The sequence below is a fragment of the Stegodyphus dumicola genome, chromosome 6 (assembly GCF_044657685.1).
Source record: "Stegodyphus dumicola isolate Sdum_Otavi_A_Nest chromosome 6, ASM4465768v1".
NCBI lineage: Eukaryota > Metazoa > Arthropoda > Arachnida > Araneae > Eresidae > Stegodyphus > Stegodyphus dumicola.
In genome coordinates this window covers 36,810,175-36,837,165 of record NC_140773.1, presented here as the reverse complement: position 1 = coordinate 36,837,165, position 26,991 = coordinate 36,810,175, and the positions used below count along the sequence as shown (strand labels likewise).

Here is a 26,991-nt window from a genome sequence, read left to right as displayed (position 1 = left end):
CCAACACATATATGAAAAAGAAAATCCTTTTTAGATGCAATCCTGCTTTTTCTCTGAAACTTGGCTTCGTTTGAGAATTGCTGCCATTTTTCAGTGACATTATCAGAAATAATTTTCTCATATTCAGTTACACTTCTCTTGAAGGAAAGCTTCTTTAATTTCTTACAAACAAAGAAGTACGAACTGATGCTTGTTGCTGACTGTTTTCAATTCACGTAGAAATGAAGAGAAAGATTTCTGGTCATTGCAAATGATATAATGCTCTTTACTGCGCACAATCCAGCCCTTTTCATGTTTCTTAGTTTATGATAGTTTCTACAAGTTTCTTGAATTCATCATTTTCCATCTCCCTTTTATTGCGTTTTCTCAGTTCTCAGTTAAGAAAAATTGCTTCCTAGGAAATTATTAAACCCCACTTGACGTTAATTAACAGCAATTCTGATGTACCTAAAAAAGTCTCCCAAGTGACGTGTATATCATCTCTATGTAGAGTAAATTCGCGGACATGAAAATGTCTAAAGCGTCAGTTTTAAAGTAGAATTTTGAGAAACACGGATTTGATGTGCTTATTGACTTGAAGCAGATCCGTTCTTAATCGCGAAATATCTGAAGAAAAATTTTTATCAGCTTAATTAATTAGTTGTTATTAATTAGTTGTCATTAATTAGTTGTTATTCACCGCGAATTTTCATTAATTTGTGAATCTATACGTTACGCCGGATGCGGTTTAAAAACTTTGCGCAACCGTATGCGCTGTGCGATATAACCTCATTGCTTCCGTTCACTCAAGCTTTGTCAATTACATTGTCGTCTAAAATTGTTCCTGAAAATGCTGTGTGCAGAAATTTATTTACAGTTCGCATATATCGGATAAAGGCTGTATAACTTAATGATGTGTTAAGACTGATACTGCTTGGATTAAATTCTTTTCTCCATAGCATTTACATTTTTCTTTAACGTTACGTAATTTAAGAAAGGTGTTACTCTTGTTTTAAGTTTTATAAATATAGCGTTATTTATCTTTTTCTTGATTTTTCAGCTTTAGTGAAGTATCAAGGAATGACAAAAATGATGTCACTTCTGACAACTCATCCACCGGAGAGAAGCATCCAAATATGCTGTATGGAGAATATCTTCAGGTGATTATGCATTCTATTAAATCATTTACAACTAACTATTTTTCACTGAATTATATTGCAATTGTAAAGGACTCTAACTGTTATTCCAGTAAACACCTCAAAACGTTGTTTTAGATAAATAACGAATAGTTGCAACTTACGAATCTAAATTATAATTTGTTTTTGAGGTACGTGTTAGTCACTGCAATGAAATTTCAATGAATTCATCATGTTCTTTGATTAAATAAAAGTTACTGAATTTTAATAATGAAGGGGGATCTAAGACCTGTGGTAAAGAACATGGAAGGCATGAATTAATATTTAGGTAAGTTTCTATTAGATAAAGGATATTTAAATACTAGTTAAAGTTTTTGAGGTTACAAAAAGACCCTTAACATAACTTTTCATTTTCTATATTGCCTATTGAAAATATGTTTCATGCTTTAAACTCTCGTAACATTTAAAAAGAAGATTGACAAAAGTTCATCTGAAAATGCAAATGAACATTCAAAGAATGCTTCAAAAATATTGAAAATCATGAACAGAAAAACGTTTCAAGTGTTGTAATAAAATTTTTCCTCAAAGTGCAAGCCGCGTAAAACTTTTACATAGCAAGGGAAACAATGTTATAGATGTTAATGTTACAGATGTAGAAAAGAAAGATTAACGATTTTAGAATGAGCAAAATATGCTTCTGAGTAACTATCAACATTAATGATAGAAAATCCGCACAATCAAGATGTTTTCAATGTGTTCAACCTCTTTAAAAGCTCTTTATAAAAAGCACAAAACTTATAAGGTAGTTCTCCCGCTTTCCAACGTGCCTTCGTGGTGTAACGGTAGCACTCTGGGCCGGTATTCCAGAGGTCCGTGGTTCGATTCCCGGCGAAGGCGCTGAAAATTTTTCCTCTCTCTGGCTCCAAAAAAATACCTAATGTCTCTACAGTGACGTCCGAACTAAAAGGGTTGTGGATGATGATTCTCCACACCCAGGATTTGGCGACTAGTTCCCCTAAAACCCTAGTCGCCCTTTAAAAAGGGGAATATATAAGGTATTTCTTCCGCTATCCAGCGCGCCTTCGTGGTGTAACGGTAGCACGCTGGGCCGGTATTCCAGAGGTCCGTGGTTCGATTCCCGGCGAAGGCGCTGAAAATTTTTCCTCTCTCTCTGGCTCCAAAAAAATATTTAATGTCTTTACAAACTTACTAATGAACTTACTAACTAAGCATAATTACATTTAGTAACAAGTGAATTTGTTAAAAAAAAGAAAACTTTTTTTTCGCAAAACAAATTTGAAATCTATATTACTTTTAGACTGCAAATGACGAAAGTAGACGATCTAAATTTATTTATTGACACAATTATCAATTATAACACCCAAATTGTATAAATAATTACTATTATTATGTGTTTTTGTTTAAAAAATCGAGAACAAAATTCGTATCATTCTTGAATAAACGTGACAACTACCCTTCCAAGAAATACAGATGTCTTTATAAATATCAGCTTCTTCTGTCTGCCGTTGGAAGGCAGGCTTGCAGAAACATAAAAAGAACAAAGATGTTTTGTAATTACAGTTCTGAACGTTGATGTTTTTTTCATAATTGCATTGTCCCGAAAACACTTTTATTCAAGCTTTGGAAATTTGGTACTCGGAATGAACTTCGAAACTAATTTTAAAGTATTTTATTGCAGTCTTACAAAAAAATTTTTTATTATCATTCGTTCTTCTATAAAAGCATTTCATTCCCAGAAATAATGTTTGGTACACTATTTGAAAATATGACAACTGTTATGGAAAGATTTTACAACTATTTAATAGTTGGAATCTGGTTGACATTTCCGAAAACACACACAAAAAATATAAAGTTTCCATCAAAAGTATGAAAGAATTTTAAGCAATTTATAAAGATTTTGCTGATATCTCTTGTGCTTATACGATGATAGATTTTAAACACCTAATCTAATGTACAGATATGCGTGGAAACAAATTAGCGAAAAAATTTCAAGTTTTATTAGTCCAAAGGAGCTTTGTCCCTGAAGGACTATTGTTTTCGTTTTGCGATTTTGCGTTGAATCACTATAAATGTCCGTTTCACTTTTCAAACTGTTGCCACCAAATGTTAGAGTCCTGCATTATATTTGAAGAAATTAAATAATGAAAAATCTGCATTAAATGTATGTATATTTCTCGCATTGTGATAAAACAACGGTGAATAGAGCCATCGAATTTTGAATGACGTAATCCTCCTACGAATGTGGGCATGTGGAAGACCAAATTTGAAATTTGGAATTTGTTTTATTATCGATTTCCTATTTTGTAAAACTTTAACGAATTTTTGAGTAACAAACTCAACGATTTAAAAGCCAGTAATGGCAACACTCTACGGGGAAGGGAACCTTTTTATCTTCAGCGCGGGGAACTGTGTATCGGAAATTCTAAAGATATACTCATTTTAAAATTATTTTACGACATCGCTATTGAACTAAATTTTATGGTTTAAGTGAACATAACATAATATTTAATAAATAAAGGTAACACACAAAACGTTAAAAAAAAAAGCCCCTTTGAACGTAATATAAAATCTGAAAACTTTCAGATTTTTCTTCTTTTTTGAAGTTTTTACGATCCAGGTAGTCTTTTATGTAAGAATTTCCGTAAGTGTTAAGATCTTTGGAGAGACTTTCTTAATTCCGCGTTCTTTTATAAAAAAGAAACATGAATTTAAAATTGATCATCATAGAACAGTGATCTTCAAGCTGTGTTCTGCAGAATCTTGGTATACCATGTAAGTGTTGTGATGGTTTCGCAAGTCAAAACCAAAATTCGAAAGAATTTTTGAATGCCGCAAGGACAACAAATGTAATGTATAGAATAATTAATTAAATAATATTTTTCTGTAATTCAATAATATATTGCTGTTGTTACCTAAAATAATAATGACGAAGATCTATTTTTATGAATAAAAGTTTGATGACATATTGTTTTTTTGCCGTTTTCCATATAAAAAATATATTACTTTTGCTTTTCTCAAGAAGTCAGAAGCTTCATGAAATAAAATATTGTTTTGTATATTCCTTGACTCAAAAAAGATTGAAGACTACTGATGTAAGGAATAGCAGACCAAAAACATTGTGTAGCAAATATTATAATAGTTTATATTATTAATATTTATTTAAACTTGTTGGTCTTCTCCATCATTCGCTGTTTAGGAGCACACTGGCTGTTTTCAGAAGCCGACTCGAAAATCTATCCAAAGTATTATTAAATAAATCAATTAAAGATTTTCTTTCGCAAAATGGAATATTCCTCAAGTCATGTGGATGATTAACGTTACCAAACATAACATAGTGCAATGGTTCAAAATACCGTGGCTAAAACTAGCCCTGCAAATTCTTTAATGAGAAATTTTATTCTCATTTATTCCAAACTGTCATCATCATTCAGGAAAACGACCATGAGCCATGAAAACGACCGTATTTTTCAGATTATGAACCAGCTCTGATTCCGAATTATGGTCGTTAAACATCATCTAAGTCTCTGTTTAAGAAGATAATTCAGTGCAATATCATTTTCGTAATTAAATATAATGATTAAATGTTATTATATAATACAAATTTTGGTGAATATGCAATTTCAAACTGCAACTTCTAATTTCATGGAAACCACGATGCAGATTTACTGCTCGGAAATAAAAAGACTATCAGATGAAGCATTTAAAAAATTTCTTTTTGCATTGTGAACATTAATTAAACGGCCTCGATGGTCTCTCCATAGTAAGACACATCTTGGCATAATCTGTGAAACAGCCTAAGCACAACTCTTAAGCAAATCTGTAAATGAGAATATAATATTATCGTATAAGCAGCAAACCTGATTCATAAGGTACAGCCCGCCATTCCGCTTAGTCGGTATACGAGTCCGAAAATAGGCATGGCTGTTTTAAATACATAGTATGTTTGCAACATGGCGGCCCTTCAGACACTCTCGAGACAAAGACTGGCGATAAGGTAAAAGAGGTATCAGACATTTGGATTGACTCCATTAAAAATGGGACAGAGTTGGGCAAATTGTGTTATAGTGGCCTGTTTAGTTGTTCTAACAGTTATTTTAATTTTGTAGCCTTTCCTGAATTCTCTGTTTTCCTCTCGCATTTCCTCGCCAGGATGTAAATTAAGTAGATGAACGGGAGTATTTAAACTGTTGAAACGAAAGGGTTAGACATCACAGCGTGATTTCGCTAGTGAAGAGCATGTTTGCTATTTTGTCCCCCAGTTGTTGTTCTTAGTAGCGGCTACGCATTCTGACCATCTAATTAGTATATCGCCGGTGTGGGCTCCGAGTAAACCTGCTAGATCAAATTAAAATTGTGTAGCCTAGCACTATCTCCTTACCTTTTAAATTTATTGTTATCGTTAAAGATGTCACCGTAAGTGGATTTCTTTTGTGTAAGCACGTAAGATCGTGTCATCTGTTACTTATTTGCGATAAATAAAGGGGTTTTTACACCCTTCTCAGTTGTGTTCATCTAGAAACCTGTGCGAGAAGTCGCCAGGTTTAAGATTTAGATCTAGTCACATTGCTGCTAGAAAAGAAGGTTAGATCTTATAATGCCACCTAAGGATTGAATGAGAATGGATTAACTAACTGGGAAAAAGCAGTTCGAAGATTGCCTGTCGATGGGAAAGGATGTCTTCATGGGAAACTTCAAAAGTAAACTGATTCGTATCCACTTACCATCACTTTCCATATGGTGAATACCAGGAAAACTCCCATGCAGCCAGTCCGTTCGCTAGGAACTTAAAGTCCCTTACACGGTATCCAAAGTCTTGGCCAGTTATAACTACTAGAATTAATTCAGGAATTTCGTCTCGCACTCGGCTAAACATCAGGAGGATTAGAAACAAAAATAAGCAATAATGACTGAAAATCTACATTACTGCGCCAGTTAAATGTATTTCCAGTCAGAAAATGGTAGAAATCACTGCTTTAAAGCACACCGATGACTCAGAAAAAAAGTCATTGTGTTACTATAGCTCAAAATCTATTGAAATGAAACTAATATAACAGACATAAATTTAAAGATAATTAATTCTTTTCTTTCCTTATAATTTTATTTTCTACAAGTGTGAATACTATTTAATACTGTGCAAAAGTGTCTTGGAATGTCCCATGTTTGAAGATACCATCTAAATAGTCAAGTCGGAAATTTGAAAGAAACAAGATAAGAGCTCAAATTTTCCACATGAAATTGGAAACCATTCTATAAAACAAACTCATTATGGTAGTTTATCGAAAGTAGTAATTAATGGCCATTTTAAAATTTATTTAATATGTGCAAATGAAAGATTTACGATATCTTCGTTCATCTCGCTCTAGATCAGCAAGTGAAATTAGTGTCCGAGAACGTACTGTGATTTGAATTTTAATCAGGTTATTTATGCCGTAAGGATTTATATTTATTTTGAATAACCAGTTAAGTTATACATTCCTTTCTGTAAGTCTTCATTCTCCTAATTGTCAATGCCAGAATATTTAAATTTGGTAGCGCGCGTGAAGGAATGCATATTCTGCCTTGAGGAGAAAAGGTTTAAATACCGAGGTTCTAGAAGGAAAAGTTAGACTTGCCGCACACACTATCATCAATTTGACGACGAGAATTGTGTTACCTAGCTCCTCGGTCGGTGGTTGCCTATACATTTTCGACTTATCTAATTTCAGCCTTGGTTGATTTTTGAAATTGTATGGAATCATTTTCTGCATTTGTAAATCTGCTCTTCGTATTTACCGTTTTTACTATAAAGCGGTAAATACTGCATTCTTATAAGTTGTAATTTGTATATCTGCATACTTATAAGTTGTACTTTGTATATATTATCTTGACTATTTCTTGTATTTTGTATTGTATTCTACTTGATTATTGCATAATCTGTGGTATTCTTTTCCACTCTTCTCAGGCACTGAGATATTTGGTCCTTTCAAGTCACCTTCCTTTTTCTTTTACCTTGTCTCGGATTTCTCCTCAGAGATTTCTCCACGTCCAGTACCTCCGATTTCTCTAAGTCCAGTGCTTATTACGTCATGTGCTTTCGGGCTTTATTTCAGGAATCGACAACGTTGCATCTGGCAATATCTCGATAATGATATAGAGTTTAAGGAAAGTTAGAGAGTGTAGTCAAGCACTGTACCTTGTAGCGTGAGGTTCTGCTTCTGCATTTATTGCTGGTTAAAGTGGCGTAACAGCTATTACTTTGCTGCCACTAGACTTCTACGCGGTTTTAGGTAATAGAATTATCTCAGCCCTGGAGAATAATTCTATTGTTTGTTAATATCTTTGAATTTTTAGTTTAGTTCTTGTTAATTGAGTTATCGCCCGAGCGAGGTGTAATGTTTTAGAGTCAAGTCGAGAGTTTTAATAATGGGTTCTTTTAACCCTTCTTCTGTCTTGTTCCTGCAAGTACTTCAATTGTCACTCCAAAAACTAAATAAGTAGATATTACAATGTTATTTTTATACATAAGGCTATTTATTCTAGGACTATGTATTGCCTTTTTTAATGGCTCAACTATAGTACGTGTTACTATTATTTTGTTAATTGCCACGTATTAGGTAAATCAAAGTAGATTTTACAAATAAATCTGAGGCAATAAAGTCTCGTGTGAGAGCTTCAAGAGAAACAAATTCACATTAAGTTTTAAAGAACGTTTTTAGCCTTGATTCTTGATTCTCGCTTAAAGTTTTTCAGATGTCAGGAAAAATTTTTATTTAATTATTTTTTAATATGCAATTAAAATGAACAGAGTTTCTTTCTTTTAGACTTAAGATGGTTTGAATAACAAGAATTACAAAAGATACAAAAGATAACAAATAACCCTGCTCGGCTTCTTTTTTTCTATGTGAAGAAGAACGGAACTGCAAGACGAATTATTCTGTCTACATTTTTATATATCAGTGACATTCAAAATGCGCCGTCGCATATCGAATTTGAAGCAATTATTTCTCGCACTTCAGACATTATATTTACGTATAATCTCGTACTAATTTATAATTTGATGGACAAGACGAATTATTCTTCATTAACTGTAGTTTAGGATGATTGCAATGTAATAACACTTCATCAGAAACACTGTACGTTAGAGTCATTATTCCATATAAGGACACTTCCGTCGATATTTTATCCCACGATGGCAGACATGAGATCAGAATATGAATGAATGTGTCACTTGTAGAATATGTCCTGTGTCCGACAAGCATGAACATAATTATGTAAAGTGTAGTTAAACAGGAAAGCTTCGAGTTTTGACAGTCTAAGTGAAATTTTTATTATCTGAAAAGAATCCAGGAAGAACTGCTTCTCATTAATATGCTGAAACAAATTTCTATTTCGACATATGATGAAAGTGAAACTAATTTTAAATATATAAATGAAATTTATTCATTATCATTATTTATCAGATAATATTTTCTTCTCACTAACTACAGTAGAAAAAATACTGAAAACATTTTTATTAAAAATGTAATTATAAAATTAAGTGCATTACATCTATATTTATATATATCTATATATTAACTCAAAAAGTAAAAGAGATAAATAGACTTTGGTAACAATGTCCATTTATAAATGGATAAAGGTAACAATCTAGCGCTATTGCTGCTAAGACTATAAATTTAAATTCAATTAATAACTTCTCATTTATGACTATCGCTTATGAAATTAAAGAGTAAATTGAATCTGCTAGTATAATTGAATCTGCTTAAATTGTTTAAAAGTTAATATTTAAGAAGATTTAAAAAGCTGTTAAACATGTAATAGACCTTGAAGAATATAAAGTCAATCAATTAAAAATCAAAGTAAAAAAAAAAAAAAATCTGAAATGTTTCAGATTTTAAATTACGTCCAAAGGGGCGTTTTTTAACATTTTGTGTGTTACCTTTCTTTATTAAATATCATGTTCCTCGCACTTAAACCATAAGATCCAGTGCAACAGCAATATCGCAAAATAGTTTTAAAACGAGTATATCTTTAGAATTTCCGATACAGAGACTCACGCGCTGGAGATAAAAATGTTTTTTCTGCACAACGTTGCCATTGCTCGCTTTGAAATCCTTGAGTTTGTTAATCAAAAATTCGTCAAAGTTTTAAAAAATAGGAAATCGATCATAAAACAAATTTCAAATTTCAAATTTGGTCTTCCACATGCTCATATTCGTTGGAGGATTACGTTATTCAAAATTCGATGACTCTATGTACCGTTGTTTTATCACAATACGAGAAATATACATACATTTATGCAGATTTTTCATTATTTAATTTCTTCAAATATAATGCAGGACTCTAACATTTTGTGGCAACAGTTTGAAAAGTGAACCGACATTTATGAGTCCGACGCAAAATGCCAAAACGAAACTTAATAGTCCTTCGGGATTCAAATCCCTTTGGACTAAAAATATTAAAAATCAGAAGATAATTAAAATAAAGTTACATGTTGTTGATTTCGTGGAAGAAAGCTGCCTTCAAGGAGTCGTCAATAATTGCGTCTGCTTGTATTTCGTCTCCTTATTTCAATGAATTCTTTAAGCTTGTGAAAAATATCTGACTTTTGGTTTTAAATTATTAGTTTTAAAACATAGGAAGAAAATTCCCCAACACGATCAAAGGGACTTATTTACAAAATGTGTTTTAAATAAAGGAGGAAAAGAGTGCCCACAAACACGTACATACACAAACGCATATAACGTATGTCACCGTGAAAGACCAAAATTGGAGAATGTCGACTTTCACCGGAGAATATCAACATTCACCAAATACGTCGGTGAAAGACCGAATATTTCACTACATTCTTGCATATTCTGACTCTCACCGGTGTATGTCGACAATCACAGATATACTCTGGTGAAAATCGAAAAGAGAGGTCATAAAGTTGCATAATAGTTTAAGTTGTTGCAATAAATAAGATTTGAATCACATAATTTAGTAAGTTTTTTATTACCGTTATTTTATTTTCTCATTTAGAACAACGTTCTGTATAATTAAGTAAATTTTTAACTTCTATTATTTTCCTTTCTCATTTTAAATGTATTGTGTGTTTTAGGTTCTCATGTTCTTAAATTCTAATTTCAAGTTTCAAGAGCGTTTATTCGCGACTGAATTACGGAGAAGAAAATATAATATTGTTATATGTTCAACATTCACCATTAGTGAATGTCGACATTGACCGGTGTAAGTCAGAAATAAGAGTATTTGGAAAATATTTCGGACATACACCAAGAGACTATGTGAATGTTGACATTCACTGGTAAAAGTCGACATTCTCCACATTTCGGGGCTTCACCGTAACATATGTTTATATATATATATATATATATATATAATTAAAAGTTGTAAGAACAAACGAAAAAAGACCATTTTTGGCCAAAATTTTGCGCATTGTGCTGCAAAATTAAGGAAATTAGAAGATAAATTTTAGTACGCACGCCAAAAAGTTAGCAAAAACTGTGGCTCCGTGGAAACTTCAACATAAGCATATTTAGTTGCTATGAAATGTGTGAAAGAGGAGAAAAATACAATATTTGAATATTTACAAGTAAAATTAATAAAAAGTAAACTATATGCTAAACGAATTAAGTAATTTTTAACACAGTAAAAAAACAAATCAATTGAACGAGGTAAAATAAAAATAATAAGCTATATGCTAAACGAATAACGTAGATTTTAAAACACAGTAAAATACTAATCAATTGATCAAGGTAAAATATATATATATATATATATATATATATTGTAAGGATCCTAAGTTTTACTAACGTTTATTTTATTTTAAAACTGTACTATCACTTCTTATTTTCTACTTCCGGCCAGAATTAAATGCTTTAACTTGTTTATGCAAATTGTTTTGCTAACGCCCAAGTATTTAAATTGTGCCTTTTTGCCAAGAGTTAGAGAGAGAAGGAGATTTAGGAAGCAAGCCGCTTGCCACTGCATTTCTACGAGTCTTTACTCAGTTGCTGGTTGCCTTTAAAAGGCCAGAGGTTTAGCCCTCTTGATATTTGAAAACGTATTGTAGTTTCAGCAGCTCGGCGTACTACATACGTACCTTTTTAAATAAAGGCCAATCTTAGTGCTAGTCTTTTGTATACTAATTCAAAGTTAGCTTTCAGTTAGAGTTTTAGTTAGTAGTTTTATATTCTTACGTTCAGACCACAAGTGGTCGGTCTCTGTATCCCGAAGTTCGGGACTACTTGTAAAGTATTGAAAATAAAGGGTTTCGTATACCCTTCTCTCTTGTGTCGTCTGTTACACACAAATATTGAACATAACTTGAGTACGCTCCCTGTTCCAACTCAGAACAGATCCTGTTTCCAAAGCAAATCAAGAGGCACACAAGTCCTGACAATATATATATATATATATATATATATGATTATATTGTTTAAATACAATGGTAAACCATCTCAGCATATTTATGCACGTATAGATAATGATGCAGATTATCATTGTACTTATACTCAAAATGATACTGATAACCTTTCTATCAAAATGATACTGATAACAAGTTCGAATATTCCTGATTCGCAAATGCACAACTTACGTGGATTTATTCTCTTACTTTTACCATATTTCAAATACCTTTTTTATGTAAAACAAGTTATTGAAACTAAAAAATCATTGAGTAATCTGTGCTTAACGATTCGCATGATGTAATAATTAAAATTTTCAAGGAACTTTCGGGTTTGTATTGAATTAATGTATGATTTACTTAAATAGAATTCAAGAGTATCATTTAATGAAACTAAAATGAATAGTAAAAGATGAATAAGAATGTTTTAAATCCCTATTATTAAATTATAAATAATTTGCATGCATGGATGTTCATATGTTTGTTCATGCCTCCGGGGAAAACCACATAATTCTCTACCCAACACTGAGCACTTGGAAGCCAAAATTTGAATTCTTTTTTTACTTATTTTACGTTTAATGCGAGTTCAAAGTAATTTTGATTAGCAAATTAAGTGATTGAAAAACAAAGTTTTCCACCTGTCAAAGTGTAAGATGTTAAAGTTTCAAATTTATCCAGAAGACTCAATGATTTAAAAGAAATGGATTGGCACTGTTCAAAATAAACTATTTTTATCTTTTACGCGCTAGCTGTTACTAGGCAAAGCTTATTGTATATAAATTTTTTTTTTTTTTTTTTTTTTTTTTTTTTTTTTAAGATTTAATCTGTTCGTTACTGATAAAAAAACTAAGCAATTTAAAAGCAATAAACATATTTCTTCACATGTGTGATTATTAATTACTAACTGGATTCGCGAAATTATGTTAGTTTCCCTCATTAAAATCATTAATATTTATTCTTTTTTACAACATCGATTTTAGATGCGAAATGAGAATATCCGAACTCCTTTTTCTGCTCTAAAGTCTAAATCACGTCTCAGTAAATATTTTTAGATATATGTTATGTCAAACAGTTATCATTTTAATCAAATAATTATTATTACTAAATTTACATCATGAATATTAAATGGATAAAGATTATTAGTAGTTGTACAAATATCACAACAGAAATGTCGATATCATTTACACTCATTTTAATCTTTTGGGAGGATTTTCCTCTTTTAGAGTACGTTATTGAATTTTATTTTGTACGTTTTTTAGCTTTCTGATCCCTTTCATAACTCCACAATATATTTAAATATTTATAATTTTTATATTTTTCCAATTTTTGAATAAAAAATTTAAATTTATAAGAACAATGCATTTTAAACTGCAGTACTGACAACCAGAAGTTCTCAGTTCTTAAAGCATTCCTGGTAGTATGGTCCGTACTTCGAATCCCGTTGAACAAAATATATTCCAAAATATGAATGGACTGGTTGCATCGATGTTTTCGTGTTTCCCCTTGTGTAACATGTACACGAGCTAGTTTTCCTAAATGTCCCTTTCTCAGCCAGATAGTCCTGATGCGCTTTATTACGAACAGTGTTGCTACTGCTTGCTTTCAAATCGTTAAATTTGTTCATAAAACTTCATTAATCTACGTACCGTCGTTTTCTTATAATACGAGGAACATGCATACATACATGCAGATTCTTCATAATTTAATTTCTTTAAAAATAATACAAAAAAAGTTTCCCAGAAAAATGATCATTCCTAATTTCTTATTGAAATTGCGTAGACGTCTACACATGGCAACAGCATAACTACGCTACATCCATAAGTTAACAAACAGTGTCTCAAGCAATGATTGGCGAAATCATTTGTTTTGTGCGATAAAATGTCCTAGATCTTAATTTAAACTAGATTTATCATATGTTAAGTGCAATTAATATTCCATTAATCTGAGCAGACATTAGACTGCAATGCAATAAATGTTTCTATTTAAAAAAAAATCACATTTATCTTGGACCTTTATTTCGCAGCTGGATCAACTTCTAAGCTGCGTCAAACTGGCTTCAGAGAGGTATGGTAAGGAACTAGTACACGATGAGCATCTTTTCATAATTACTCATCAAGGTAAGTTCTAGAAACTACATTTATTATACTTAAGCAAATGTTAAAATTATATGTAAACTATCATAATTAATTCCTTCTGAAAAGGTTTTGATTTCTTAATGTATTTAAATTCTTCATATAAGCATTTAAAAACAAGTGATGCAAACTTTTTGAGCGGCATATGTAGAGTCCTTAGGTTCGGGCACCTCTCCAAAGTATTTAGTGCCCTGAGCGAACGTTTTATGGCGTCCATCCCTTTGTACATGTCATGTATTGGTACATATGCTTAACCCTCGATAGGGTCAAAGTACACAAGTATTTTTTTCGATGAAATCTATATCTAATATGCAGCAGAATACAAAAAATCGTATGGGGTTAAAAATGGTAGATGACATAATCTTAATGGGGTTTAGCCGCTTGTGATGCTTTCGGTTAGTTTTTAATTCTCTTTCTTTTCTACTGTTTTCAATTCGAGAGTCATCGCGAAAACATTTTCAAATTAATCAGCAAGTATTGGCCCAGGCTCCTCACCCTTCGAGCCAACTCTGATTACGTTCGTCAGAGCAGAAGAGATTAAAAAATCAGCGATGCCCTCGCCGAGATTCGAACTTCAAATCTTCTGGTGCTACCCGGACGTGCTTTCCAATTACATTGTAAAGGTATGCGGTAAGAAGGTAGAAGGTAACTTATATCTTACTGGGTAATCTCAGATAGCTTCGTTTTTCCAACAGAGAATTGCCAATCGTACACTTACTTACAACACTGGATACTAATTAGCAGAAAACTTGATCGCATGCAAATTTAACATTTTTACGCTGTACACTTCATAGCTAAGGTACTCAGGTATAAAAGGATCCATGGAGTAATTTTCCATGTAACTGAATTATAATCACATTTTATCATTAATGTAATTATTTATTTGGGAATCATTTTATCTATCATTTTCTGTATTTATATATCATTTTACATTAACTTACATGTAAGTTTTCATAACTATAAGAGATCATAAATTTAAGGGACCATTCTGTATTTATGAAATAAAACTATTGCTATTCAATCATTCACCCATGAAAAACCACTGTATATTCTCAAATACAATACAATATAGGACGCAATTTTAAAGTATTTATTGCACTTCTTTATTATTGCATTTGTTTGATGACACAAGAAAATCCCCACTTGTGCACATTATTCGTTATTTTCTAGTGCAAAATTATAGAATACAGCAATAATATTTAGTTTGCATCCAGCAATACAAATTCAGTTGTTTGAACAACCACTAAAAGGAAGACAAAATACTCGTAAATTCGGTAGTTTATAAGTTGTTCCGTTTATATAAAACTGTTACATACTTGAATGAAATGCTTCTTACAAATGAAATGTCCACATCTGAAACATTTTACAGGACTTTTGTTGTCAGCCTATGGGCATAGACGACATCTTCCTCTTTTGCCAGTAATTGATATACTTCTAGATGCTTCAGGTTGTCCTGAGTTTCGAATGTTGTCCTCGCAGATAATCTCCTACTCCAAAGTGGTAGGTAATCAAAGCCAAGCCAAGCTCTTCAATGAAGATTCTCGTTTTGTGAAATGAGTTCATCTTCTTTGCTGGATTGATCCTGATAAACAATACGAATGCATTATGCGAGGAAAGGTCTATGTCAAGGGTGGCCAACCTTTTTGGAAAGAGTGCCAATATCTGAAAAAAAAAAGTTATACGTGCCATCTCACACTTTTCCAATACACTACAAAAATATAAAAAGGTGGGGAAAAAGTGTTATTTATAGGCTTATTATGGAAATTTTACACAAATAGCACATTTTATGTAAATCTCTCTGAGAAGGGGGATAGTTAAAAACTAATATAATAAATAATATAATAAACGAAACAAACGTGCAGTCTAAGGCTTTATTGCTAATAAATATTTTTAAAGGTTCAGTCAGTTAGGTTATGTATAAAATAAAAATGAATAATTTGAAACATTCAGTTCTAAATAACTATTAAACAGTCAATACTTAATTAATGGGGGCGTTTGAATGTGTTAGATTTTTTTTTTATCAAATCGTCTATATTAGGAGTAGTTCTTGAAGATATTAATGAAATTTGACGTTTTAGGTTCATAGCAGTTAATCTTGAAAGATATTTTGATTTTATTATGTTCATAATAGAAAACATTTGTTCACAAACATATGTTGATCCAAACCTACAACAGTATCTGAGAGCCAAATCGGGTAATTTTTTAAAATTGCTTATTGGTACAAATTCCAAAATTCAATATAATTTGGATCACTTGCACTTGAAATAAGTTCCTTATACTTGTTTTTCAGTGTAGTATGCTCTTGCAGATCAATAATTTTGATTTGGATTTTAGTTGAGTAACAATTAACGTCTTGTATAGAAAATATATTTATTCTAATGTGTGTACTTTGTGTATCTAGAGATGCAGTTGATACAGATGATATGATTATTTTTTTCAAACTTTTAATTCAATGAGTCTTCACTTGCCACTCTTAAAACTCCGCCATGCCACACTGTGGCACGCATGCCTCGGGTTGGCCGTACCTGGTTTAGGATGTTATAGGAAGCTACGATAGGCAATCTGTGTGTTTTTCTCCGACAAGAACAGTGGACGTCCAATTTATCAATGTGTTTACTCATTCTTTGTTGCTGTTAGAATCCAGAACTATTTGAGGCTTCTTTGTGTCTTTGATTGTTGATCTTTTTTTGTCGGTGAAGAGTGTTCAGGAAGACTATGCTCTTGCCTCATATCAGAAAAGTCATATCCTTCATGAATGTAAATGTCGATGTGTATATTGGAGCTCTTTTTGCAAGCAATTGCGGAGGAGCTATTAACTTATTCTTCCTGACTGTTTCAAGCATTGACACTTTTTTGTATTCAAAAGAAATTGTCGAAGATCATAAGGCATGGGAAAGTTATCGTATATAAGATTACGTCCTTTCAAGCCTTGAACGAGAGTTCCAGACATAACTGGAAACGTTATAACAAAGTACCCAAAACTTTATTCTGTACTCAGTTTGGTTGTTTAGCACGTATTGACGGGAAGAATATCTTCCTCGAAAAGCTACCTGTTGTTCATTCACAGCGACATACATTTCAGGATTATGAAACATTAGAAAATTTCCACCCATTTACCCCACAGTTCTTTTGTGGCTATAAATTTGTCAGTTTCAATCTTCGTGTTCAGGTGTGTCTGTCATGAAATCGAAGAACCTTCGATGTTATTTTAAATTTTTCAAAGGAAATATTTGCTGTGAAGATATTCTGTCTCATTGTGGCATCCAAAGATTCTCTCTGGACTTTTTAAAAGAAGTCAACATTATTCAGATTTTTCTATCTGTCATTGAATCCTTTTTTTTTCTTTTAAAATACTATTTTTAGTATGATATTCACTATTACTGAAGGAAAGAAAATAACATAAATGCAGAGCATTCGTCTTCAGTTCTTGATATGGAGTATTTCATCAGCTCTGGAATGATGTTCATAACATTTTCTGCCTTTTGTCTATCACATGATGCTTGTGGTTCTGATTTCCACTTGATTTTACCATCTTGGTTAAGCAAAGTCGCCGAATGACGCGTCGAATGGTCAGATTCGTTATCTCCGTTTTCATTGGATTATGATTCTTTTTCAGAAATGTGATCGTTTATTTCTTATACAGTTTAAGCAACAATTATTCAATTTCCATCCCCGAATGATGAACCATACCGTAGGCTTTGGCGAGTTTCTAACAAAATGGTGTAAAAAATCAATTGTGAAAAGAACAACGCCCCTTTGCAAAGCGCGAAGAAATGTGCTGGGAGCCAATACGGTTACAGAAGCTAGCGATTCTTGAGGAAAACACAGCACTATTAGCTCAATCTATTTTACCAACAGAGAAAAAAATATATTACGGAAAATAATTATAGCATGAATTCGTTGTCACAAAAATAATAATCGTATTAAAAACCGCAGTTCTCATCTTTTTACGCACTAAACTTTTTACACGGGGCAAATTGACCCTAACGAATTTCTTGTTACAGTTTTCACTATCAGAATGCTACCACTTAAAAACAAACTTACTCATAATAAAATATTTAATATGACTCTCAAAACAAAGTCACGAAGTATTTTTAATGAATTTCTAAATATATAATAGATCTATACGAAATAAATTTTATATGGGTCAAAAAAGACCAGAGCATCCTAGGAAGGTTAAGCATAGAAATACAAAAAGCATTATGAGAAGCTTAAGGTAGCTAGACAGCTCATATATTCCTGGGCAAGTATTAGATATTAGCATAGTATTAGATGGATAAATATATTTCATTTTAACCAGTTGTTTTCTTCCTAATCATATTTCTGTTTTGCCTTTTTTCCAGCATATGAATTGTGGTTCAAACAAATAATATTTGAATTGAATTCTGTAAGGAAACTCTTTTCTAGCGAAGTAAGTTAAAAATATTGAAACTTCATTTTACGAAATTTTAAGGTAATAAGCATGAATTTTGTGAATGAAATACAACTTTCAATGAAATATTTTGTTAAATATTGAAGAAACAAATGTGATTTCCTATACGAAACTTACATTTTGTAAAAACCTTTCTGTATACATATCGCTTCTTTGAAAATCTAAAACATTTTTACATTATTAGATTAAAGTAAATGCATCAATAACAGGAAAAATAATTCAATTAAAAAAAGATAAATGGATCAGGTATTTTTGCATAGATTACGGAAGCTTAGCTTGCAAATTTAAATAGATCTAATCCTTTTCAAAAGTTAAATAATTTAAATAAATTTATCTTTGAAATCAGAATCAAAATATATATCTATTTAAGTAGTTTCCCAAGGAAATTTATATGTGTTTTATAGAAATATTGATTCTTAATACATTTTCTTGGCCATATGAAGTCCTTATTTTAAGTTTGCTGAAGTTTCTTTCAAGTTTGGATACAGTATCTAATATTGTTAAAGAATTCCTAACAAAATTTACAAATTTGTGTATGTATTTACTAAACTCTTTGAAATACTCGTGAGAGGTCCGATCATCAGCAGCCGAGTGGTAAAATCGATCAATATTGGTAGTTCGACGAAGGCTATCTGGCGAATAGCCGGCTGCTTAAGAATTTTTGTAGTTTTTTCTACTGTAACTTGAGAACAATCCAGTTTTCCTTAAAAGGCCGTGAAGGCATCCTTTTCACTAGGCAAGTAGATTAGCATGCTTTGTCATAATTCTAAAATAATCTTAATTCCTTTAAAAGGCTCTAAAGCTGTTTTAGTGTCAGGATCTTGAATTTTCAGTTGCTTTAGAGGTCGAAACTATTACAGTTTCATGGTTTATAAAACTGCTTATTTTTGATGAAATTTCAGTAGCATTTATTATATCATTTTTGTCACATGACATTACTTTTCACTAGACAGAAAGTGAGAAACATGATGCATAAAAACCATTTTAGTTATGAGGTTATGATTAAATTAACCAGTTATTTACAACTAAAAAAAATATCCGTTGTTCTAGGTATTATAAATTGTAATTAAAGTGATTTGTGCAAAGGTGTCTGCTAATTCAAACTGAATTACCCAGGGCAGGCGGCGAGGACGCCCCTTTGCTTACTGCCCCACGGGGTTTCCCCCTTCTACTTGCTTATTTGCTTAAAGTAAAGTGCAATGAAGGAAACCACTGGCGGTACATTTCTTAACAGCCACCGCTAGTTCAATAAATAAAGGTGACTTAAATAATAAAATGTTAATTCACATGTCAAAGATCTCTGTACACAACATTTCTTGTGTAGATCTTTCCATCATTTTTAAGCTCGCTTTGCAGAGGACCATCCGTTATTTTTACGTTTACGTCCGTTCTTTAACGAACGTTGAACAGGCAACATAAAGTTGACCGTGCCCAAATGCAGGCTCAGGTGAAAAAATACCAACACACTTAAGCGTTTAGCCCTGAGACTTATTGATGGTCATAGCAAAGGCAAGTTTTACAGAAAATTGTCTACGTCTCAATTGAAACGGCAACCCTGTGACGTGGCAACTTCACCCCATTGGCTAGTACAGTTACGCAAGCAACCAATAAACTATCGACGACAAACAGATACTTAAGCCGCATATAATAAAGATATTTACTTTTTTTTCCATCGTTGCCGATTTTTGCCGGTTGCATATTTCCGAATTCTATTATATATAGATGTTAAATTTATTTATTAAATGTTAAATGCACGTGCTCTTGTATTTTTAATTTTTTCTGCTCAGCTTTCTCATAATATTCGTCACGCGCTGCACTGCACGGGCAATAAAACAATTTACAGTATGCAAGCAACCAATAAACTATCGGCGACAAACACTTAAGCCACATGTACGAGTATAAGATATCGGTTTTTACTATAACTTCTCCTTTCTATTTCGTCATCAGAATGTAAACGAATTAGGTAGTATTTAAACTGATGTTTTGGGCTTGTAAGACAGAGCATATTTCTCGCCTGCATGTGCACGCTACGCTTAATTTCTGCTGGCTTTGATAGCTGTAATTTTCGACGTTGCGTTTTCGGTGCCGACAAATTTATTTTTACGCTCATTAGAATTACTGAGCTAAAGTAAGATACGTATAAACTGTGTAATTTTTTATTCTGTTACACGTTTTAATTTGAATTTAACTGTTTGATTTAGTTACACCACTACAAGTTGTGACTGATGTAATTAATACAAGAATGTGGATTTATGTTCTGAATTTTGTTTAAATAAAAAATTATTTAAACCTTTCCTTGACTTTTTAGTTATTCCAGATGTAGCTATAATTCGCTTTACGTCTATTGGGATTATTGAACTAATTGACCAAGAAGATCCTCATGTAGAAGATCAAGTAAAACCTCATATAGAGAAATAGTTTATTGTAACAAAATTAATAAAAAATAATATTAAAATAAAATTCATAAAACTGTAGAAACTGAAAAATATTATTCAGAAAAATGCGAAAATACCCTACACATGAATTTTCTTAAACAGAAAATGATAATAAATAAATACTAAAACAATTTTTTACAAAAATGATAAATGAATTTTAAAATACGATAAAAAATGTCATTTTTTATTTATAATGTTTCGTTCCCTTGCTGCCACAAATATCACTTCTATTTTCGATCTGTAATTCAACTACGAACAGAATTTTCTGTGAAATATATTTTTAAATTGCTTTGTTTAGTTGAAGCGAATGAGTTTCATTTTTATCCTAGCGTGTTTTAATACGAGATACTGTTTTTCTATAATACATTTGCAATAAACTGCTGCCACAATGAATTTATTTGTCTCGAAATCCTCAACCTTATTTCCTTTACATTGTGGCTCATGATATTCATGTAAAGTTAACACTGGAAACGTTTAACTTGCCTAAAATTCTCCAACACTGGTTCGAATTTCGTAAGTATAATGAATTTACAAATTCATAATTCTCCCTTTCTTCACTTTTAGCTTAAGTAAATAAATTATCCTTTACTCTCATGATTAAGTTTGTTCACCAGTGACTGCATGGCTAAGAGTGTTGAATTCTACTTCTAATTTAAAATGGGTTTCAAATCCCAATAAAAAGGCTCACTATATGAATTCTTTCGTACTTTTACTTATACATGGCATGAATCTGAGTCAATTTGTAAGGATCTTAAGTTTTACTAACGTTTATTTTATTTTAAATCTTTACTATCACTTCTTATTTTCTACTTCCGGCCAGAATTATAAGCGTTAATGTGTTGTGGCTTTTTGCCAAGCGAGAGAGAGGAAGCAGTTAGTCGAAGCAGGCCGCTTGCCTTAGAAGTTTTACTCAGTTGCTGGTTGCCTTCCAGGCCAGAGGTTTAATCCTCTTGATAATTTTTAAACGTATTGTAGTGTTCACAGTTCTCTGTACTACATACGGCTTCCTGTTAATATAAGGCCAGTCTTCCGCGTTTTTTATTTTAAAGTTAAATTAGAGTTTAGTTTTATTTTTTATATTTTTACGTTAGACCACAAATAGCGGGTCTGTGTATTCCGAAGTACGGAAGTTATTGTAAATAGAGAAAAATAAAGGGTTTTGTATACCCTTCTTGTGTATCCTGTCTACTTCCCACAGTTTTGAACATAGCTTTAGTAAGCTCTCTGTTCCGAGTCAGGTCTTTGCATGTTTCCGAAGAAGGTAAGACGGAACATAGAACCTGATAAATTATCTTCAGAAAGTTCGCCTTAGAGAGATGATTTGTCGTATTTCTTAGCAACTAAACATTAAGTTCTCGACTATGAGTATTTTTCAATAAAGTTTATGATCTTCTTTGACCGAACGGAAGTGGGAACGTTGCTAGTTCGTCCCGAGTTAACTTTCCTTTTCCTACGTGTGACATGACAACACGTTAATTTTCTTTAGAAAATTCAGAATGCGTCCGTCCTAAGTAGTTGACAGCAAAACAATTTTTGCTTTGCTTAAAAAGCTATATAATATATTTTTATTAAGTGATTTATTGTTGTTCCATATTTCATCTCCACTTAATATTCATCGTCGACTGGCCCATATGGCTAAATACGTGAATTTTTTAAATTTTGATAGTTTGACTGTTTTATTCAAAACCTGGGTTGCAATAATACACTTCTATCTCTTTGAAGTTTCAGTTCTTGAAGTTTCTTAAGTAAAATCAGATTTTTTTCAGACGTTTTCTTTTTATATCAGTTGCCTAAGAATCAGCATAACAAAATTTTAAAATATGTTCTTTTATATCAATTATCTTATAATTAGTGGAATCGAGCTGAGCGTTTTGAAATAAATCCTTTTATTATCAGTTATCGTGTAGTTTGCGAGGATATTTATCTGAATTCTTCAGTGACAAATTTTAGGACTTTATTATTCTTTGATGTTGAAAACATTTTATTTTATTGCTTCATATCAACAACAGAACAATACAGAAAATAAGAAGCCATGCCATATTTTGTATTTTTACATTCTGGTATTGACAGAAAAGGAAACTAAGTTATAATTCGCTTAGCATCTAAGAACAATTTAACAATAATCATAAATGTAACCGAATACACAATCCGGAGACAAATAAAATATGGATACAGATGTACAAAACTCAGAATATGAGACCTATATAACGGCAATTTTTTTAATGCACCAAAGTGCATTTTCTTTAAGAAAAGTAATAATATAATTTAATTAATTCATATTTAAAAAATTCCTCATATTATAAAAAAAAAACAGTATTTTGTTACTTAGACTTCTCAGATTGAAGCATATTCCCTGTTTGATTTTGTTGCTTTTTCCAATGAAAAATATGCATAATTATTGAAAAATAAATGCTATTTATTCTACCAGGTTATGCATTAAAATATTTTATCTTTCAATTGCATTTTAAATGTATTAACTATTTTTTCTAATGTTTTTTAATTAGGCAATTGATGAAAATCGAATGCTTCGCATTACTTCCCGCCTGAATAGAATTGTGGTTATATTAAAGGTAAGTCAACATAGTACTTGCAACTATTGATATGCGAAGTCTATATGTCAAAAGCAATAATTCTATATAAGATAAATAAATTTTAATTGCAACTTCCTTCCCCCCCCTTTTTTTTTTTCTTTTTTAAATTTTTAACCCAAAGCGCGTTAGCCCAGAAGGGCTATTAACTTCGTTTTGGGCATTTTGCGTCGAAAACTTTAAAAGTCTATCACTTTTCAAATTGTTGTCACCAAATATTATCACCCTGTGTTATACTTAAAGAAATTAACTAACAAAGAATCTGCATACATGTATGTATGTTTCTCGCATCGTGATAAAACAGCGGTACTTAGAGCCATCAAATTTTGAATAGCGTAATCTTCCACCGAATATGAGCATAGCCGTAATTTGGAATTTGGAGTTTGTTTTATTACTTATTTCATATTTTGTTAATTATGAGTTTTTACACGAAAAAAAAAACATTTTTATCTACACCGTGCGAGACTGTCTTTTGAAAATTCTAAAGATATGCTCTTTTTAAATCATTTTGCGATATTGCTCTTGAATTAAATTTTATGGTTTAAGTGCGAAGAGCATGATATTTAATAAATAAAGGTAACACACAAAACGTTAAAAAAATCGCCCCTTTGGGCGTGATATAAATTCTGAAAGCTTTCAGATTTTTTTTTTTTTAAGAATTATTTTATTTTAATTTGTACAGTTATTTTTTATCCTAAATTACTGCTGTTATCACATAAAAGGCGGTATTTATATTCAATTACGGAAGTCTGCGACGTGAAACTCTGGAAAAATTCATATTTTTCTTTCCTAGTCTGCTGAGATTAAATTGTCCTAGTCTGGTTGATAATGTAAATGAACTTTATGACTGTTCTACTTTTAACTATGTCTTTCTGTCTGCCTATTTTACGATGTGAAATGATTTTATACTTGATTATTATGAGTATCTGTGCTTTTGAAACATATATCTTTCTTCGATGCATAAACAGTTCATTTCATTTCATGTCAGTTTTAATGATATTTGAATAGATTATAGCTGAAATTCTGTATTTAATTTTCGGAGTAAGATTCAATTACCATCTATGTGAGAATAAAGATATTAATTAATTAATTAATTAATTTTAAACTTACAAAAACATGAAACTGAAGGTTTTGTTTGTAATTTCACTTGGTACAGTTTAACGCAAACTGATATTAGTTCGTATACAATTTTTGCTTACAATTCAAAATTTCATTTCGGAAACATATTGAATTCATTTTCAATTATTATACATTATTCGTATTACATATATTAGAATTACGCAAATAAATTGTAAAAATCCAAAACATGTTGTAAATTCTTTAGAAGGTGAGTCCTGCAAATTTTTAATAGTTTTATCTTGAATTGGATTTTTCAGCAGTTTCTTAATTTTAAGAGGAAATATTTTAATTTAATTTTAATTTACATGCATTAAATGTTTTGCTCATTTTAAGCTGCTCTTTTTTAAATAAATTGTCTACAGGATTTCTAATATTGAAAGAAATATTTGAAAAAGTTACCACAACCGATGTCAAAAGCAAAAAATAATATAAAAAGCATGAACTTTTTTCACTTTTAAATTAATTAAAAATTTTGTGAATTATATTTTATAAAATCTTAAAGGTAAGAGAGAATTTTTCTACACTCAAAAAGGAAAATATTAATACAAATACATCAGTGATCCGGCAGTTAGGTGAAAAATTGAATCCTTTCTCATTAAAGTAGCCACCATATAAGCTTTAGGGAACTTTGCTGACAACTGAAATTTGTGCGTTGCAGATTGAGTGATTAAGTTTGCCAATTATGGTGACCAAGTAAAGTGATAGCTTTCACAAGAAAATTTTAAAAAATCTGCATTCTAGAAATTTAAAATAAAAAATGTTAATAAATAAAATTTGAAATTGTTGAAAAATTCAGATGTAAAATGCTGGTATTGCGTATTAGATGGCACCCGCCGATATTGCCGATAAACTAATTGGCGCTTTTTGGCAATGAAAGATAATTTCAACGCCAACAGATAGATGAGAGATTTTTTTCCTATCTCCGGAATTGAAAATTCTTAGGATTGATCCATCCATCAAAGCGTGCTAACAAGTTTTTATGATATTTTCTTGGAATTGTCAAATTTAATGCATTGCAGGAAATATGTTAATTTATTCAAAAAATTATTTTGTCTATTTAAAAAAGTTTCATCTGAAAGCATGTATTAATATAATAACCTAAAATGTCTTATTCTTTTACCTTCTAGCTCCTAGTTGACCAAATAGTCATTTTAGAAACCATGGCACCCTTGGACTTCATGGAGTTCAGGTAAGTAAAATTTCAATTTCCTTACATCATAATAGCATTATCTTAGTCAGAATTGCCTAATACAACAAGTAATTGTAAAGATGCACTGTAAAATTCTGTTTCAATTATAAATGCACGGATAGAAAGTGAAATGTATTAAATTTATCATTTAGACATCGCATATCTCAAATGATTTGGGACAGAAATACAAATACTGCATTCTGGTATAGGAATATGCCATTTTATTGTTAATGCAGTCGAATAGCAAACAGCCCGTAGTTCTTCGAAAGTAGTGTATAAAGAGTTTGACAGTTATCGGTCTCAAATATATATATATATTTTTTTTTATAATTGCTTTCTTATATGATCATTTAACATCGAAATAAACCTGGTCGCGGAATGTTTTCTTCAAAACCGCTGATGAATAGAATGAATTGCAGATAACTCACATATTTTACAATCCATAACTGTGTTCCTTGGAAATGTGATCTTATGCAGAATTCTTATAAATGGCTGATAAATAATAGGGTTATGTTCAAAGTCATTATTTCAAGTAGCCTATGAAAATATGAATTTCGGGAACGACGCTTAATGCTGTGATTCGGTTGCAGAATCATTAGAATTTATCGGAGCCAGGAAATTGAAGAAATCCTCAGTGTCCTTGCCGGAATGCGACCTTCGGACTTCCCGAATGCGCGTCGAGAGTGCAGTTACAAAAGTATGCGGAAAGACGGGAGAATATACCTTATGAACTCTCCCCTTTATAGGGCGAATAGGGATTAGGCTACTCAATCGCCAAATCCTAGTAGTGACAAATTATCGTCCACCACCTTTTAGTTCGGAAAAAAATTGAAGAGTCATTAGGCTATATCCATGCAGAACGGGAAAATGTGCAGTTATCTTGCCGAGTATCGAACTCCATACCCCCCCCCCCGAATACGCGTCCATCATGCTTCCAGTTACACCACCAAGGCATGCGGAAAGCAGCAAAAAAGTACTGTATATAACTGCTGATAAAGGCTCTCTATGTAGAACCTTTTTATACCAAGAAAACGAATGGCGCAGAAGTAGAATTAGGTTCGATAAGATTCGATTCGATTCGATAAGATTAGATTCGATTAGAGTATACGGTTTTGCTTATAAGCATAACTCTTTATTGAAAATGTCGGTCATTGATGAAACATATAGAGAGTGATTCAAAGACTCCATGAATAAAGCTAGTTCAACCAAATATAGTTATTTCATGACTAAATATAGTTAAATATAGTTACAATATTCCAAAGTCGTGAAAGGAAGCTCATATAATTTCTTACATTCTCCCTTTCTTAAAGGGTAGAGACTCTAGAGACCGTTAGGTTTTTCGAAGCCAAAGAACATGAAAAACTGTGCCTTAACCAGGGTTCGATTGCCAATTGGCATGCTAAGCGCTTACACCACAGCAGCACGTACGGAGACTGCGACAATCCCTTACGATATGACAAAAATTACTTCAGCCTTATCAAAGATTGATAGCCTTACCAAAATTTGTTGGATTACAGTACATGTATGGTCAGAAATAATGACATTATGTTAAGTTTTACTATGCAAATCCCTGAAATAT

At 31.7% G+C, this 26,991-nt stretch overlaps 1 protein-coding gene across 1 annotated transcript in view; it reads left to right on the top strand.

The window, feature by feature from the left end:
• The window catches only part of v (Tryptophan 2,3-dioxygenase vermilion), a 68,808-nt gene that overhangs the window by 10,813 nt on the left and 31,004 nt on the right, over positions 1-26,991 (top strand). The window contains exons 2-6 of the mRNA XM_035369802.2: positions 1,040-1,139; positions 13,541-13,634; positions 17,993-18,060; positions 23,021-23,086; positions 25,351-25,412. Of these exons, the coding sequence (XP_035225693.1) occupies positions 1,040-1,139; positions 13,541-13,634; positions 17,993-18,060; positions 23,021-23,086; positions 25,351-25,412 (390 nt within the window). The remainder of the gene's footprint in view (positions 1-1,039; positions 1,140-13,540; positions 13,635-17,992; positions 18,061-23,020; positions 23,087-25,350; positions 25,413-26,991) is intronic.